The following is an 18821-nucleotide window of genomic DNA, read 5'->3' on the forward strand; positions in this document are numbered from 1 at the left end:
TAACAGAAAGCCCCTTTCTTATGCTAAACTTTTGACTCCATTATCTGTATTTGTTTGACAATTAGAATAACTGATGATGTAAATTAATATCATTAATTGATTTGGTAGATCACCATTCGTTGTGAATTCAACCTTATTTGCTGTTTCATTCATAATTAATATACTGAACTCAAAACAGATATGAGTGTGTGCATGATGTTAACATTCTTAGTGACTGAATCAGTAAGAAATATGTAGTAGTTTATTATTTTTATTGTGATATAGCCATTAACTCCAACAGTGAAGGAGTTAAAAGAATCCAATTACTTGAAAGACAGTTTCCCCCTTTTGTGTCTATTAACATCTTTGATAATCATAATGCTATATATCTTCCAAAAGAAGATGCAAATTGTGAGGTGTGGAGAGATAAAGTTATGTTTTTTCAGATCACTGAAATCTAGAAAGAGTTTCTTGCAGCTGGGTAACTAAGAAAGTGATTGTGAGAAATAAAGTTTGTGGTATATGCTTAAAGAAATTTAACAATTTACTTGAACCATACTTAAATTATCTATGTATACATACACAGGAAAGAATATTTAGTAGGAATTTAATGTTTAATATGGCTTAATATGACTATACCTCACAATCCATTGCAAAGAAATACTACAACTTGTCCAGATATGCTATAAAATTATCATTTCTTGTATTGTAGACACAGAAACCACTCTAATATGTGATGAAGAGGTTTACAAAAGTGATTTACAACACTTATTAGTGTTGAAATGATTGGATTGGAGCTATCTTGTGCAGCTTAGCTCTATATGGCAACCAGACAAATCGCAGTAATGCAGCAGTAGCATTTGGTCTTCTGCCGGTATATTTTGGCAGCTAAATTTAATGGTTTTGAATGAGACTTTTGTGGTACTGATGAATTCACTGTACATAGCAAAATGAGTGGTTATGTTATTGCTGGTGATAGTCTTTTGCATTTGGTTCCAAATTCTCTGAAATGCAAGTATTTTCTGTAAATCTTCTCTTTAACTTCTCTTTACAATTGAAGAATACCTCTACCTCAAACACAATTCAGAGATCATGTCTGTATAACATGGCAAATGAGTATCTCCTCTAGCAACATAACATCATGGATTTTGGAAGGACAAATATTTCTTGCCATAAAATTCAAACACATTTGATTAACACAGAACTGCTGATATTTTGTAGCCTGAATTCTAAGAAAGAACTCAATTCCCATTTTGATGTTATGCTTGAGATAAAATATAAGAACTACAGACTTTTGAGAAAGATCAGAATTTGAGTACTTTTAGTTAAATGTGACTTACAGTCTGCAGTCAAAAATCCACAGAAATATGATCTTCAGATGTAGCCTAAATACATCGCATACTACTGGAAGTGTAAAAAGTGTCCAAAGTCATCTTGAGAATGTGTGCTGTGTCTAGCATCACATTCAGTGTTTTAAGATCTGCAGCAATAGTTTTGTACAATTTTTCTTTCTAATAAAATGTAGTATCAGCCACGGTCATCAGCTTGCTAGACAAATTTACTTCCTTTTCATTTTAACTGAGATAGTGGATTTTGCCCATTGTACTAGCAGCTACTAGAAACAGGAATCTATCCTTTTAACTTATTTTTGTAAATAAAAAGAAATATTAAATGAACAGGAATAGCACCCTGAAGGATCTTCCTTTTGCCAAAAGGTATACTTTGCTTGTTCTGTCTATGTATATTATACAAAGCACATACAATGTCCTTTTAAGTACTAAAAACATGATTTCTTTTACAAGTAATAATCCGAGATGATTGTGCAGTCTCCAAATAGGGTCATGTGGTGACAGGGAAACAGTGGGTGCTATTAAAAGCCTGACATTTATCATTCACAGTGGTTAAATTTATCATGGTATTTATGGCATTTGCCAATCTAAGTATAGAGAATGCCACAAATACTACAGAACAGATAAATGCTGTCTTGTGGGTGATGTGAAGATTGGATGCCATTTTGGGTATAGTGAGCATGAATTAATAGAGTTCTTGATTCTTGGAAATCTAAGGAGGAGTGTTAACAGAACTGCCACCTCAGTCTTCCAGAGGGAAGACTTTGGCCTGTTTAGGAGACTGGTTGACAGAGTCCCCTGGGAAGCAGTTCTGAAAGGGAAAAGAAGGCTGGACACTCTTAAAGAAGGAAATCTTAATGGCACATGAACAGTCCATTCTCATGTGCTGAAAGATAAGCCAGGGGGGAAGAAGACTAATCTGACTGAACAGTGCTTTGGCTAGAACTGAGGAAGAAAAAGAGTGTTTGTGGCCTTTGGAATAAGGAGTAGGCTACTCAGAAGGACTATAAATATGTCATGAGGCTACACAGGGAGAAAATTAGGAGCCCAGCTGGCGATTAGTCTGGTTACTGCCACTGAAAACAAAAATGCTTCTATAAATACATTAGTAACAAAAGGAGGACTAAGGAGAATCTCCATGCGTTGTTGGATATGGATATGGAAGGAAATACAGGGATGAAATATTCTCCAGGCTCAGGGGGTGAGCATGGACTGCCTCTCACAAGTGTTTACAGGTGCAAGTGCAATTCTGTCCCTCCTTAACTGAAGAAGGTGTTGTGGTTATTAAAATCATGGGTATTAAGTTGGATAAAGGGACTTCTTTTTTTTTCTTTTTTTTTTTTCTTTTCTGCCATAGTTTAAAAAAGTATAGCAAAAAGCTTATAGAATAAGGTCATAGTTGTGAAGAAGGAGCTTTTACTGTTTGTTAGATAATGTCGCTTCCATGAAGATGTTAAGGCTTTTTCTTTGATAATCTCTTAAGTTACTGAATGGATCTGATTACTGCACTGAGGAGTTAAATTCCTGGGCTGGGGACAAAATTTGTGTGTTACAACTCAGGCCTACTTTCCCTACCTGATATGAAATTTTCACCTTAATTTAGCAAATTCTTTGTTATTTACACACACACACACACACACATACAAACAAAAGAGAGAATCTATGTGGTGAAAGCAGTGGAGGGAAGTATACTAAGGAAAGAGAGTACTATATCCAACTTGAATAATTTATAAAATATTGTAGTATTTCCCCAGATCGTAGGTTGATATCTTTAAAAATCACTTGAAGAGTGGAATGTGTTTCACTTTGGTAAATATTATTTTGGAAGACTGAAACTATAGATATAACTTAAATGTAGAACAAATAAAAAATGCAGTATATTCTTGTGTTGATAATAAAAATACTGGGGGCTTGAATCAATTAGAATATTGCTGTTGTTTCAAAGACAATCTAAAGCACATGAAAGCATGACTATTTTTCTGAAGTTTTTTTTTTTTCTTTAATTACTGTGCTTTATATCTATGCATACTTCTAGTCAACCATTGAATAAAATGCTGAAAACAGTGAAGTGGAAAAGCTCTGTTCTCATTTTTTCCAACTGTACCCCTTGGACCAGATCCTGGTACAACTTGCTGCACGTACTGAGAATTAACATCAATGCTGGTGTGTGCAAATTTTGAATTGTTTATTATTCCCTCAAAATTCTGAAGGTTTATGTGTTATATTAAATGCAATGATATGCATCCAAATGCTACTTCACTTTTGAGAAGATGATTTTCATAATAAATGCCAAATATCAGAAACATTTGTTCTTTTAAGTAAGAATGTACTGCTACACAGTCACAAGACAATTTATAATTTGAGTAAAGTACAACTTCATATTTGTCTTTTCTATGTATATTATGATTTGGCTTTCCAACTTATACATTTGCTTAATTAAAAACAAAAACAAATAAAAAAAGTAATACTGAGCTATTCCTAGACACTGCAGCAGTGCACCAGATTTGCTGCAAAGCCAGCTGTGATGTGACATACCATCATCTCTGCAGGACAATCATCTCTGCCTTGTGCTTCAAGTACACTGGCACTTTCTAGCACTGGAAAAATTGCTTTTCCCTGCAATTGCTTTTCCCTAGAGAAAAGAACAATTATAACTCTTTAAGTATGTCTGAATATATTCACTTAATGTATTTCTCTGACCTACTCTTCTCATTGAAAGAAAAATCAGATATTTCTTATATATCACATCAAAGAGAATATCTTACTGTGTTTATTTTTTTTTTTTCCAAGATAATCTAAAAAACTGAAGAAAACTGTATTGTTTGGCTTGGGAATTGGGAATCATAGAAGAAGAAATTTTTAAAAGCGGAAACTAATTCTGTGTTCTTTGCTTAAGGATGTTTCTGTCATCATGGCACACCAAATTTATCTTAGCTTGTTGGTCTTATTGTCTCACATAGTGCAACACGCTGTATTAAATGCATTTTCCATTCAACAGGAACTCTGCCTGCCTGATATCTCTGACTCATCCACCTGTCTAGTTGGTGTTCTTTGAATTAATTGATCTATCTTTGAGCTCATGTTTTCTCTCATGCCTTGTTTGCCTTTGTGGCAGTTATATTTGGATTTCACACATTCAGTGCTGCCTTATGTACTGCCTTCAAGGCCAGGGAACATTTTGCACTGACATTTCAGGTACTGTGACTCTGGACTTTGCTAACTTGTTGGTGTAATTAGCCTAAATGTGCCTCACAGATTTTTATTAGAGCCCTGTGAGGACTTAATTTTTTTTCTCTCCACCTGGATTAGCCTTCCTGTAAGCTCTTTCTCCTTATATACAATTCCTGATCCGTGACAGATCCGTTGCTCAGAGAAAATACATGAAATAATGAAATTTATCAAAAAGTACTAATGAAACAAAACAGATTGATAACTTATCCATGTTTTCATGTTATATTAGTGACATATTTAAATAGGTAAGGCCTTTGTGTGCTTATCAACAAATATTTGAAGTCAGTATCCTGGTCTTTGCTCCCAAAAACTCTAGCATGAATGTCCTTATAGTCTCAGTGAAATAAGAGCTGGAAACTACAGATTCTTCTGTATCAGAATCCTCATAAAATGTTGAGTGTTTCAGAGTTTTGGAAAACACTGGGTAGCTGTGTTGCAATATGAGACCTTGAAATCCTTGTCTGAAAATGCTGGAGAATGGAGGTTTATAACATATTTTAGTCTATTTTATGAATTCTACATCTAAGGATAGAAATGGGGCTGGCTCAGATATCCTCAATACAAGTAAAAAAAACAATTATTTTATTTGATTCCTAAATCTGAGAAGTTGCACTGTGTTGTTGAAATTAAATTGCAGCAGCCATATTTTACAGCCGGGATTCCCCCTATTCTCAGCTTAAAACAGTTCCCCAATTATCTACACCAGTAACCTGATGCCTGAAAGCTCTCCTGACTTCCTGTGCAGGAAGGTAAATGCTCACATGACATTTGACCACAGCGAGGTTATACTGCATTCCCTCAAATGCCCTGGTCCTGTTTTGTTGGCTCTCTGTAATTTCTCATTTGGCAGAGTGAAGCCTGTGGGATAAGACAAGTTTTCCGTGGATCAGTTCTTAGACACTTCCCCCCGAAAGCCTGTTCTGTTATGTGCTGTACAAGAAAGAGGAGAGTAAATCTGGAAGGGGAAAGGGAGGCTTATTGTCCCAAGGCAGGATGTTTGGACACAACCTGAGTGAATCTGTACTGAGGAAATTGTGTGGAAAATGGAGAGGCTGACTGAAGAAAATAAAATTCTGTTTTTTACTGTGTGACCAGCAGGCACAGACTCATGCAAGTGCAAGAGATGCTTCAAGACCTGAAAAATAGGAAACGTAGATAGAACACAAAGTGTTGTTTACAACAATTCTTATTAATTGATACAAAAAAAAAAAAAAATTGATAAAAATGTATGCATAAAATATTCATCCCTTTGCATGCAAGTGTAGATCTATTTCACTGTTCTCACTGCTGGAACCTTTGGCACTCACTTGACTAGCATTTTAAATGACAGGAAGTACAGAAAAGGCGTACAGCCTGGGAAGTGGTGATGATGGCATGCTCTAGGTCCCCTGCCACCCCACGGGCTGTAGAACAGTCCCCAGGGGTTTCTCCTTCTGGCACTGCTGTGCATGGTCCACCTGCCCTCACCAGCCCCTGGATTTCTGGGGATTTCAAGGAGAAGGTAGGGAAAAGGGAGGTACTTCTTGACATGCTCAGCTTTCTGCTGAGGTGGGCAGATACATCTTTCAACTAAGGAAATCATGGGGCAAGGTACAAAATAATTTTTTTTTTTTTTCTAAAGATTGTTGCTACTTTGGATGTGTTCATCACAGGAAAACAGGCCATGATTTCTTGCAGGGAAGTGTGAAAGATAATGTAAAGAGCTGCAAAGCAGAAGTTCTAAATCTCAAATGAGAAGTTAATATCTGGTTAAAAATGAGGTCAGATTTGCATAGGATGTGTTCAATTCAGTGCAGCCCTGGAGCAACTGTTACCTATGCAAGACATTACAGGGACTTCTCCATTGTCTAGAAAAATATTATTAAATATAATAATATTAAATATATTGAATACTGTAGCTTCCAGTACCATAGTGACATTATGCAGAATGAAGATTTTTTTTTTTTTTTTTTTTTTTTGGAAGCACTGAAATAAAGCATACACAGTTTTACAATGTTTTATAAATTATTGAATTTATTTTTTCCTCTTTTTTTCCCCCACAAATTATTTCCTTCATAAATAGTCAAAAGTAAATGAGTTTTGATAGATGCTGAAAAATACAGTAGGCAATTGAATACTTCACAGCCTTAAAAGTATGGAAAAATCTCTGTATAACCACTTTGATTTTATGGGATTAGAAGAAATTGAATACTTAATCACATCTTTTTAAAACTCAGGAATTTATATTCATAGAATATTTTGATACTCCAAAATCGATTTTCCTTCATTTTGAAACAGAAACATTACAAAAATTTAAGGAATATCCTGGATTTTTTTTTTGCTTGTTTGTTTAGGAGACGTTTACAAATAGTGTTTTGAAAATGTAACACTCTGCGCAGCACTGAAAAGATGCAGTGTGTTAAAGGCAGTTGTGGAGGTGATAAAAAGGCCAATTTCGTCCCCACCTGTGAAACTCCAGATGTGCATGGCTTGGAGTAGTTCTAGGAAAACATTGTGGGTCTATGAATTGGTGTTTTTCAGTGTGTAGATCTGTAAATGAGACTGAAGCTTCTAGACTAAAGTTGAATACATGACACTTGAATGCATTACACTTGCATAAAATTATAAAATTTAAATTCACTTGATTTTTTTTTTTTTGTAATATTACATGTACTATTGAAAGTATATCAGATTATTCCGTTAAACTGTATGTTCTTGATCCACTGAAGTAATTGAAAGGATAATTAAATAGCTTTCAACTTGGGACTTAGGAGAAAGGCTAAAATCACATGGAATTTGAATGCATCCTCCCCACATAGGCCTTCCAAATTGTCCTAACAATCTCACAGAAGAGGATTCCTAGAGAACAGGAATTCCTATGGAATGCTTTAGTTAATATTATGTAATATTTTTTTTGTGTCAAATGAACTGTAATTATAAAACACTCACTGACGTGTTTGCACGTGTACAACTGTATATGCATTTGTACTTTATATGTCTAATGAATTGCATAGCATTTATATTTTGCATAACTGTAATGAATTTGCATATCAAATGTATCTCACCCATTTTTATGGTAACTGCAAAACCTTTGAATGACAAAAGGATTTTTAAAATTCTTACGAACTTCTTCTGTTACTGAGTTGTTCACTCCTGCTGTCATAGTTTACTTTTGAATCAATCATTTGCCTGCTCTAGTTATTTCAAAGGATTACTTCAGCACAGCCTCCATTGGGATGTTTTAATGTAATGTGAATTCCCTTTTAAGAGATGTGGTGGGATGTGGAGGGAGAGGAGAAAAGTGATGGACATCAGGAAAGCTGAAGACATGTGGTGGTATGACAACCCAAATAAACAAAAGCAACTCTGCTGCAAATGATGCCACTGAGTGGAAAGCATCTGGATATATAAGGATATAGCATTTGGAGAAAAATAAAAGTAGGGAAGGCAAAATAGTAGGTCAGAAAAGAATGCTTGATGTAATGCATTCATATTGAAATACTGCAGCATGAATTCTCATAAATGGTTATTCGTTTTCCACAAGATAGAAGAAGCAAAGGCTGCTTGCAGTTCCAGCATACAGATCTTGGTTCTTATTACTGAATCTTTCTTTTTGCTATTTTTGCTTTTTTTGCAGCACTCACTTTCTCATCATTAGCATTTGGCCACTAGTAATATTAAAATGTCCTTGTATAAGTAAGATTTTATGAATTTTTGAATTTTGACCACACAAAAGTCAGAATTGACATTAGTAGCACAAAAATTGACTACCTAGGGACTGAGATATTTTTATGTGAATTGAAAATAAATGCTTTTGAATTTATTATTGTCATTGTATATGATTAATTTTCTTCTGGTTATTATATATAGCTCTTTTTTTATTTGTAAGAAGAGGAAAATCAGGTTTGACAAAAAGAATCTTGCCAAGATTCTGTATTTGTTCTAGTATGGTGGCCATGATTGGCTCTTATTTTACCATAAACTGCCAAACATTTGTACAGGACTGCATATCTTTTTGAATATGTGTCTTTGAAAGAATGGACCTGCAATTAGAAAAGTGAGATATAAAACATTTTCTAGATAAAGCAGTTACACTTAGATATTTTAAATTCTTTTAGTTCATAATATTATGAAGATTCTACTCAGTGCTGGCCTGCCTCATGAATACTTCTTGTACCAGTTCCCAGCTTGGCAAGACTAGTTGTAGAAATTCAGTGTGACATATAAGCCCTAACGTTTATGCCATCTTTCCTAAAAACATGCATTGATTTGCTAAAGAACTTTTCACTCATACCATTCTTCAGTAGTAAACAGTAGGCATGGACCTGAGACTGATAACAGTCTTGATTTCATTGTTAGGGTAACTATTTTGTCTGTTTACGTGTTGCATGAAGCCCTGACTTTTGTGCAGCCAGTGCCTTGCTGTTCCCTAGCATGGCGTGCTTCCATTCTCATATCAAGGAACATAACTGCCTTGATATTGGCAGTTTTGATACAAACACTATTGTCTACAGGACAAGAATCTGCTACATGTTTCTCAGAATCAAAGTGATGGTGTTGTGGTCTGTTGTTGCTTTGTCTTGAAAGCAGATGACCTCTGGCAGCGCATGCAGGTCTTGCACCTTTTCAGAAGTCTTTTTTCTTCAAATTCATTCTCTGTGGTGTGAAACAAAGAAATTGCCTACTGTAGAAATTTCATAGAAGAAAAAGCATAAAGGATTTCTGATTAAAATGCACAGAGCAGTTGTGCCAGGGTTGCACTCACACAGCAAGTGAAGAATGAACACACAACTGTTCATTTTAATGAGGAAGTGCAGGTGGAAGAAGATGACCTAGATGATTTTATGAATAAAAGATATAATCTGATGCAATCATTTCATTAATACACACATGGCATCAAATGAAAGCAGAGTGTAGCAGATGGCTGCGAGAGGTCTTAGATAGGCGTTTTCAGTTTAGTAGCTAACTACTTAGATTTTGTGGATTACCCCAATTGCTATCAGAAAGAAAGCATTCATCACATTGGTCTTTGAAAGAAAGTATTCCATTTTTATAAAAGTAATGCTGGAATATCTCACTTTTGTGACACTAAATTGAAAATGCAACCACAAAGCTGATGTAGGGAAATACATTCCACAAAATTTCTGGAAGAAAAGCCTATTATTATTATAGCCTATTATTATAGCCTATTATTATAGCCTACTATTCTTAAGTGATAGCTTGCAATTTTCTTTGCTCTCAGTTTTCTGCACTTGGTAGAAATGGTTTTATAATACAATCATGAAATACAGTATTGTTGTTCAAGTTTTGAATCTAAGCCTGACATTTATATATTTGCTGTAATTTCAGATCCACCATGTACAAGTGCAAAACACAGATGACCAAGGAAGGTCCTTGGGATAGTATCAAAAAATGGCGATTTGTTCTGAGATAAACTATATGGAAAAAAAAATAATCTATATTATTAAAAGGATGTAGTATTTGGGAGATGCTTCTGTAGGATCTGGACCTTGTTTTCACATGAGTTAATCTCAACATAGAGAACAACAAGGTGGGAACACAGTGATTCTGTATACAATCTGAAAGCAGGTAGGCAGCAGCCAACTGGCTACTTTGCCCTGCCCAAGTCATGCCATCAGTACTGGGGCTGCCGGGAGTCTGATACCAGAGCCAAATGTGTAGGTGCAGGCCCTGTGTGCTCAGCCCTGTATTTGAGGAATGCATAGCCTGAGAGATCTGTTGGCTTCCCCGCCTTTTGCAAAACCAAATCAGGGCAAAAGGGATGGATTTCTTAGAGAGAATCTGTCCTATCGCTTCTTAGAGACAGATTAACCTCAGTTTGGCATCTGAACTGAGGACACACACAGTCTCATTCTCCAAATCTAATCCAAGATCAGCTCCATCTGTATTATGTTAACATGAATTAATATTGAGGCAGAGCCTTCTTTGAATACATGTGGGAGCTGGAGTTCTGATTTTGTTTCGGAAAGGTTGCTTGAGCTCAGTTGCTGTCTTGACTTTGGTGTGGGGAGTTCTTTTTGCTGGTGTGAGGTTTGTGAGGGTTTGTTATGAATGTATATATCCTGAATTTAATCTGCAGATGAATAGTCACTTTCTTCAAATGCAGAGCAAACCAAATACAACTACATTCTCAACTCCAAAGCCTGTGCTTGGGAGTGTGAAACCAACTTTGTTTCCTTTTTATACAGCTGACAAATATGTTGAACTGGGCAGGCCTGATCCTGTTTCTTTAGTAGGAAATGGTTCTTTGTAAGCCATGAGCTTTTGAAGACTTAAAACTCTGATAATCCTGAGTGCTTGTGAATGAAATATATGCATGATTTTATAATGTGAATAACATACATGATGCAGATACTTCCGTAGCATTCTTAGCAGCCTACTCCTCTGCAAATCATGGCTTTATCATGGGCTGAAGTATTCAGGGAAATGGTGGAAAATCCAATAAAAACTCCAAGAAGCTGAAGATCTTCTTAAGCCTACTGTTCAAACTTTGGACACTTTGTAATTTAGGTATTTGTCAGACAAGTCTACAGGTTGCTCTTACACATCTGGTGAATAATGGGAATGCAAATAATTACTTTCAAGTCACTTAAAATATGTTTTACCATCAAGAAAATGACACTCAGATTGAAATTATTATCTTTTTACCCAAGCTTACAGAGTTCTGAAGTCCACAAACTGTCAAATATAACGATAAGTGTTCTGTTTCTGAGTAAGGTGGTGGTGTGGCATATGAGGCTACTGTTAGAAAAGGAGAGGTCAGCTGTTTCAGAATGAAATACAACTCTTGCAAGAGTGCACCTGAAATATTTAACTTTAAAACACATATAAATAAAAAAAATATTTCATATCAGTATTTATATGTCTGTAACATTCATTTATGTCACCTCCCCTTTATGTTTCTCATCACATACAGCAAATACTGGTTAACTGTTCATCAAAAGCTCAGTGTTTGGTTTGATCAGAATTTGATTCCTTTTTGTTTGCTGGTCATAAAAACTCAGATATGTATGTTTTTTATCCTGAGGCTATTTAACAGCTTCCCTTTGTAGGAATGCTTATACTTGACTGTGGACCAAAATCTCCTCTGTGCTCTTCAGTAATTTCTGTCAAGGTCTTTCTCTCTGTTTGGTTCTCCAAATAGGATTATCATCATTAGCTTATTAGCATACTCCCTGCCCTCTCTCCTTCTGCACATGCATTACTGCTTCCTTTCCTGTTTTGATCTCTGTTATTTTCAGATCCCTCTCCACAGAGACACTTTGGGACCCATATGAAAAACATCGTGGCTGGTAGACAGATAATGGAGTCCTCTTAAAACCAAAGGAATAACACCTACTATTTTTTTTTTCTTTATGGTGTTGCTGCAACAGCAGGTTTACAAACACACACACGCACACTGCAGGAGGTGTGAGATTCAGGTTTGAAGAAGGATGTAGTCAGGATTTAAGGAAAAGCAGTGGTGTAGGAAAGAACCAATCCAGAGTACTTCTTAACAGATTCTTGATTGGACAAGATGAAAAATCTACCATTTTCTCTGCAAATAGGAGTATTCACTGATCTTCTCATATTTGACACTTTCCCATTTCAAAGATTTAGGGATCCAATCAGGCAACAGATTCTAGTAATGTGAATCAGAGACCATCTGCACCATCAAATGAAAAGACAAATTTTGAGGTGTTTAAAACACACCAATGTCCTGCACAGAGAGCTGCAAAGTAAAAAAAGGACCACACTGTTTACAGTGGCCTAAACAGTTCTGCTTTGGAAGAAGACTGATTTTACTGAGTTTGGCAGCAAGAACACTATTATCAGACTGATTTGAATTTTTCTTATGTTCATTTTAATAAGACCAGTTGAGTAGGTAAAAGGCTATAGTTTATCTTTATGGAAATGTAGAGAACACACTTTAGGTTTCACCACCAGGAAAGAGTCAATCTCAGCTGGTGTCAGTGGTTTATCTGAAATTGTTGGGGAGTGTCTCAGGTATTCAGGTAAGGGTAGTTATAAAATAAAAAATATTTTAAACATACTGTAATAATTTGGTGGAATATGTAGGTGTTTTATAATGAAAGGATGTCTTTATTCATGTGCTGTTTAGAGATGCCTTGAGTGAAGATTTGGTGTCCTTTCTAACTTAAATCCAATCTCAGTCTCAGAATTATCTGAAATGGCTATACATGTTCACTTCTCCTTCCACAAGCGATTCTTGTATTATATCTGTGATCAGAGGAGAGTAAGAATACAGTTTTAAGACCGGTTATCCCCCAAGGGTAAGCAGTTGTTCTAGATGAAATTACTGCTGCATGACACTGCTGTTCTCTCAAGCCCGGGGAGCTTGCAGAGCCCCACAGTCCCCGAGACTGCAGCCAGGCACGGGGGCACAGCATCCCAGAGTAGCGGCCGCGGGCCAGCACCGGTTCCCAGGGGGACACTCCCCTGTGGCCTGATCCCAGTGGCGGGGAGGTGGCCGGAGTGGCCTCACAGTGATCAAGGCGGGCTCTGGTCGGGCGAAGAGCTGCTCGTTGGCGAGAGGAGGCTCGTGGTGGCTGGGTCAGGTCTTCCTCCGCCTCCCTCCTCCCCATTTATTTACTTCATTTGTTTTATCCCATTTATTTATTTATATTCACGGGAATAATAAAAAATGAGAAAATCCGAGCGCTGCTTTTGGCTGCTCTCCACCAACCTGTCAGTGACGCAAGCGGAGACTACTTAAAGGCAGATTAGAGGCAGCAAGACATTAAAAGCCAACCTTCCTCTCTTCCTGCCGCGGGTCCGCCGCTCCGCGGCACGAGCCGAGCGGGCCGTGCCGGGCTCGGCCGCCGCGGGGCCCCGAGTAGAATCGGGCCGGGCCGAACCGGGCAGAGCCGAGCCGAGAGTCCTCGAAAGGGCTGCCGCATCCAGCTGCCTTCCTACTACCAGACTACTGCAGGCGGTAGAGGGGGATTTCTCTCGTTTTATTTTTTATTTTTTTCTTTCTTCATCCCTTGCAACACAACAACAAAGAAAAGAAAAAAAAAAGGGGGGGGGGAGGGAAGGAAGAAAGGGGTAGGAAGAAGTGAAGATATCCCCTCCGCTTGCCAAAGTCTTTGTCTCCGGATGAACAGCGATGGGGGAATGGACTATTCTAGAGAGGCTACTGGAAGCTGCCGTGCAGCAGCACTCTACTATGATAGGGAGGTAAGGGCGACGGGGCGCTACGGGGGGTGCGGGGGTGCCCTGCTGCTCTATAGAGTCCTGGCGGTGCGAGCAGCCTGCGCGGGGCTCCTACCGTGCTCGCCTGGAAAGAGCCCGTGTACGGGCGGAACGGGCACGGAGCCACGGCACAGGATGCGGAGCCGCGGAGACACGGAGCTCTTCCCGACCCCGAGGAGTAGGGGGGCGGCGGGCAGACATTGAGGGAATCCCGCCGCGACAGCGGTCCCGCAGGCAGAGCCCCTCCGCGCCTCTCTGCGCGTTCGGTGGCTGCGGCCCGCGCGGTCGCTGTGGGTTCTCCTAGAGGGGCCGGGGCAGCTCCCACCATGGCTGGGGCTTGCGGCGACGCATGGCCGCTCCCTGCCGCGCCGAGGCGATACCGCGCCGGCTGCGGCGCCCCGGGCCGATCAGCACTGGACAGCTCCCGGCCGCGCGCACTGACGGGCTTCTCTGTTCCAGGATCCTGCTGACCGTGGTGGTGATCTTCAGGATCCTCATTGTGGCCATTGTAGGGGAGACGGTGTACGATGACGAGCAGACTATGTTTGTCTGTAATACGCTGCAGCCAGGCTGCAATCAGGCTTGTTACGACCAGGCTTTCCCTATTTCTCACATAAGGTACTGGGTGTTCCAGATCATCATGGTGTGCACTCCCAGCCTGTGCTTCATAACGTACTCTGTTCACCAGTCTGCTAAGCAGAGGGAACGGAGGTACTCCACTGTCTTCCTCACCTTGGAGAGAGACCAGGATTCAATGAAGCGTGAGGATAGTAAGAAAATCAAGAACACAATTGTCAATGGGGTGCTGCAGAACACTGAGAACTCCACCAAAGAGGCAGAACCAGACTGCTTAGAAGTGAAAGAGATCCCCAATCCTGCAATCAGAACTACAAAATCAAAGATGAGGAGGCAAGAAGGCATTTCTCGATTTTACATCATCCAAGTGGTCTTTCGAAATGCCCTAGAGATTGGATTCTTAGTGGGGCAGTATTTTCTGTATGGATTCAATGTCCCTTCCATGTACGAATGTGACAGATACCCTTGCATTAAAGAAGTAGAGTGCTATGTCTCTAGACCCACTGAGAAGACTGTGTTCTTGGTATTCATGTTTGCTGTCAGTGGCATTTGTGTGGTGCTCAATTTGGCAGAACTGAACCACTTGGGCTGGAGAAAGATCAAAATGGCAGTGAGAGGAGTACAGGCAAAAAGGAAATCCATATACGAGATCAGAAATAAGGATCTGCCAAGAATGAGCATGCCTAACTTTGGCAGGACTCAGTCAAGTGACTCAGCTTATGTGTGAGGCTGTGACAGAACTGAAACTTGGTGCCAGGTGGAACAGACCCAGACACCATTAGAGAAAGGTACATTGCTTAGGCAAGCATTTTATCAAACCACCAAGAAAGCCATTAAGGTATTGGATCTGCACTTACTGAACTAGCTGCAAAACTGCAGTGCTATGTAAAAGACTGAAAGCAAAACAAAACAAAACAGCTATAAAACCATGGTTGATCTAGCCTTACAGCTACTATTATCACTAATTTTGTTTCTAAAGATTGGATGCTATCTGTTGGTGGAGCAGCTTTTTGGTCATCTTTAGGATGAGTTTACAGTTTGGACTGTCTGATAAATCTTTGTAAACATGTAGAATGTTCATATTAAAAATCTGCAAGGATACTCTATATGGGGTGGGATGGGGTGGGGGAAACTGTTGTGATGTAAGATGTAAGCATGTTTTAAAAGGAGGGTAATTGCACTGTGACCACAGCTCAATCAGGACATCTGCTCTCACCTATCTCACAGATGTCTGATGTTATTTTGCTTGTCTACATCACAGAGTTTATTCCTGGTGTGTATTACTAGCTATTTTCTAACTTAGTTTGTGCATCATTTAGTTATGCTAAACAATAAATGCTGAATATAATTTTGCCATTTATTGTTTGCCTGTCCACACACACCAGAGACCTTAATCATCCTATGTTAGTTGTGATCTACAAAATATATCAGTACATTTCAGTTCATTTCCTGATATGTGCACGAACAAGATGGAATTGGTTCATGCTGGCCAAGTTACGTACTTACCTACAGTTACCTATGGTGACACACATACCAAAGGAACAGAGTTCATTGCTTTTAACTGTGATTATATCACCTTCTCTCTGCTCTTATTTATATAAGTGCCATACTTGAAACATCCAACTCTGTACTTAATCAGAAGGTTGTCTTGGAATACCAGCTGGAATAAAGTGATTTTATACTCTCCTTCATTTATTTTATGCTATTTGTTTAGTCATTGCAATGGTGTAAAAAGCAGCTAAAATCTCTATTCATAAATAAAGTATTTGCCTTTTTTTTTTTTGTAAGCCAGAGAGGTTTGTTCTTCTTTATTATTGTATACAGTTGAAGAAATACACAAGGTCAAAATAATTGACTTACAAATACTCTTCAGGGTTTAAAGTGTCTTGTTGATATTCTGAACTCTAAGTGACAAAACCTGGAAAATCAGGACTATTCATTATGTCCGTTTTCTTCCTTAAGCAATCTTCCTCTGTCTTTAAAGCCTGATCCAAAGCCCACTGACACCAACAGCCTTCTTTCTGCTGACACAAAGGGCAACACAGTTGGCCGCCAAGGTCATTCTGGAAATAGCAGGGTGCGTTTTACCTTGAAAATGAAACGATTGCAGCTTTTCATCAGGGACTCCAAATAGTAACCTCAGCTTTTCTGCTTTACAGCTGATACAAGAAATGCACTGTTCCTGTCCCCTCAACTTACTCGTAAGCCACTGGGGCAGTCAGAAACAAATCTCTATTAATAGCAATGATTTTAATATAGGGTACTAAGTTTTGCTTATGGACGATACTTAATTCCCACTGAATTTGACAAAAAATATCTCAGTGGCAACAGTAGGACTTGGATCAGGACTTGAAAACCATACAAGTTCATTTTTAACTAAGAGGTATCTGCATTTTAAAGAAAAGTGCCCAAATGGTGCTAAAAAATTTGGGGATACTTTATAACACACAAAGGAGATGAGGGCTTGGAAATGCAAATGGCCTTTTGATTGTATTTTATTTCAAGCCTGACAATGAATTTTATTGTACTTTGTCCTGGAGATGCATATAAATATTTTCTTTTTGGATTACAGTTAATAATTCAACATTTAATTCTTGTCACTTGCCAATGTTGACAAAAAAACAAAAAACCACATAAAAAAAAACCACAGAAGTAATTAGTTCTTAGATAGTGTATTCATTATCATTTTTGTTTACAGGCGTTTTTCTTCAACAGTGAAACATAAAAAGGCTTTGAAATATGTCATGTTTTTAAAGATTTTAAAAATCTCTTTCCTTATGTGTAAAATGAAAAGTTTTCACAGTTTGATTATAGAAGATCATAAAATGGATTTGTCAAATGATTCTCTGCAGTATAAATGCTCATTGATATTGCTAGTTGACTGCATGTTCACTGGAAAACTGGCTGTTATTTTTAGAAAGGCAACATGGAAGCTAAAATCTCCATCTGCAATATGACAAGCTTCTAAAGATTACTATTTGACACAGGAATCCAAGCCTGATCTTCATTTTGTGGATTCATGGTGTGTTCTGCAAAGTCTCCCTTTGAATGTATATTGAAATGAAAAATGTTTGACAGTTGTAGGGATTGTTTTACAGTTGAAGAAATAGGAGATTTTGTGCAAAGGGCTTGATCCATTGCCAATTAAAATTGAAGGAAAAAAATCATGCTGACTTCACTGGGCTTTGGTTCAGGTTCAGCTTGATTTCTTGTCAGGCAGAAGCGCTAATGCAAGTTATTTCCTGCAGATGCATAGCCAGTGTTCAGTCAAACTCGAGTGAAGGTGCACATCTTGATAGCTGTAAGATTTTAATGCTTAAAATTCCTTCATGTATGACACAGAAATGATTGTAACAGTCAAAGGCAGTGACTCAGTTCATTCAATTACTTTATGCGGTTGCACATTTTGTACTCCAGTAAGCTGGGATTCTTCAGAATTTTCATAAGAGAAATATATAAGGAAATACAGATGTTGATTTATTCAATAGAATCTATGATAAAGAGGGTAAAAGCTCATAATTTGGTCAACAGAAATGCAATTCCTCTATTTTTTTCAGTAAGTTCTAAATCATTTTTGTATTTCAGAAGAGAAATGAGATGATGTTAGGAGATCATGTTTTCAAGCCTTTTCAACTGCTGTTTTTTGTTTCTTACCTATGACTTATTTGTCATAAGCAAGAGAAATATTGGAAACACCTTTTTCAGTCAGTGTATCATATAAGAGCCATATGATTGATGCTAATGGACTGTTTGCTCAAAAGATGACTATTCATTTACAGAATAAATGGTTTAAAATTATCACAACAATGGGAAAGAGTGTTAACTGAAAGAAAATGAATGAGAGCCAAAGCATAAATTACAGTCACTTAGACTTTGCTCCTGTCTCACTAAAAATGAGTCAATTTTTCCAGTGATATGTATGGAAGATTCAGATATTAAATGTGAAAATTCGGTTAGTCTTTGTATTTTTCATTGTATTCTCTGTTTGGTACTAGTGGACAATAATGTTTCTTATCTTAAATGAAAACAAATATTATGATCACTATATGTTTATAGAAAGCTGCAGCAGAATTGAATATGCTATTGATTTCTATAAACAGACATAAAATAGTAGTGTTATTTTTTTATTTTTTGCATCGTCTTGATCTTGTTCTCTCTAAACTTGTGTGGATTTCTAAAATTATTTGTTTAGGGTTTCTGTCTTGCTAGGTATATTTAATTTGAAATATTAGTTTTGTGGGGGTTTTTTGTGTTTTTTTTTTTAAAGAGAATAAGGAATTGCTTTTTTTTTTTTTTTTTAATTTAATAGTGAAAACTAACTTCATTTGTACAGAGGGGAGATAAACTGTCTGAATTATTACCATAAATATTTCAGCTTTATAGATCATTGACTTAAAAGTTATGTAAAGACCTTAATCTTTGTTGAAGAATGTTTGGAGAACAAACATATCAATTGTAATGATTTGATTTGTTCAATGTACAAGTATAGAA

General features: G+C 37.7%; 1 protein-coding gene across 1 annotated transcript; it reads left to right on the forward strand.

Annotated features, from left to right (window-relative positions):
- The first annotated feature begins 13668 nt into the window (after positions 1–13668).
- On the forward strand, positions 13669–15057 carry GJD2 (gap junction protein delta 2). Its single transcript, XM_042870899.1, has 2 exons — positions 13669–13739; positions 14214–15057. Exons 1-2 carry the CDS (start codon positions 13669–13671, stop codon positions 15055–15057), a joined length of 915 nt encoding a protein of 304 aa, XP_042726833.1.
- The last annotated feature ends 3764 nt before the right edge of the window (positions 15058–18821 follow it).

Source organism: Lagopus leucura, unplaced genomic scaffold (assembly GCF_019238085.1).
Source record: "Lagopus leucura isolate 7727_CA_CO unplaced genomic scaffold, USGS_WTPT01 Super-Scaffold_1, whole genome shotgun sequence".
Taxonomy (NCBI): Eukaryota; Metazoa; Chordata; class Aves; order Galliformes; family Phasianidae; genus Lagopus; species Lagopus leucura.

What these genes read in the sequence shown, in the direction of transcription:
- GJD2 (XM_042870899.1), top strand. Translation starts at nt 13,669, where the DNA reads ATGGGGGAATGGACTATTCTAGAGAGGCTACTGGAAGCTGCCGTGCAG. An exon ending in CACTCTACTATGATAGGGAG is followed by an intron (nt 13,740 to 14,213) that starts GTAAGGGCGACG and finishes TCTCTGTTCCAG; the next exon opens with GATCCTGCTGACCGTGGTGG.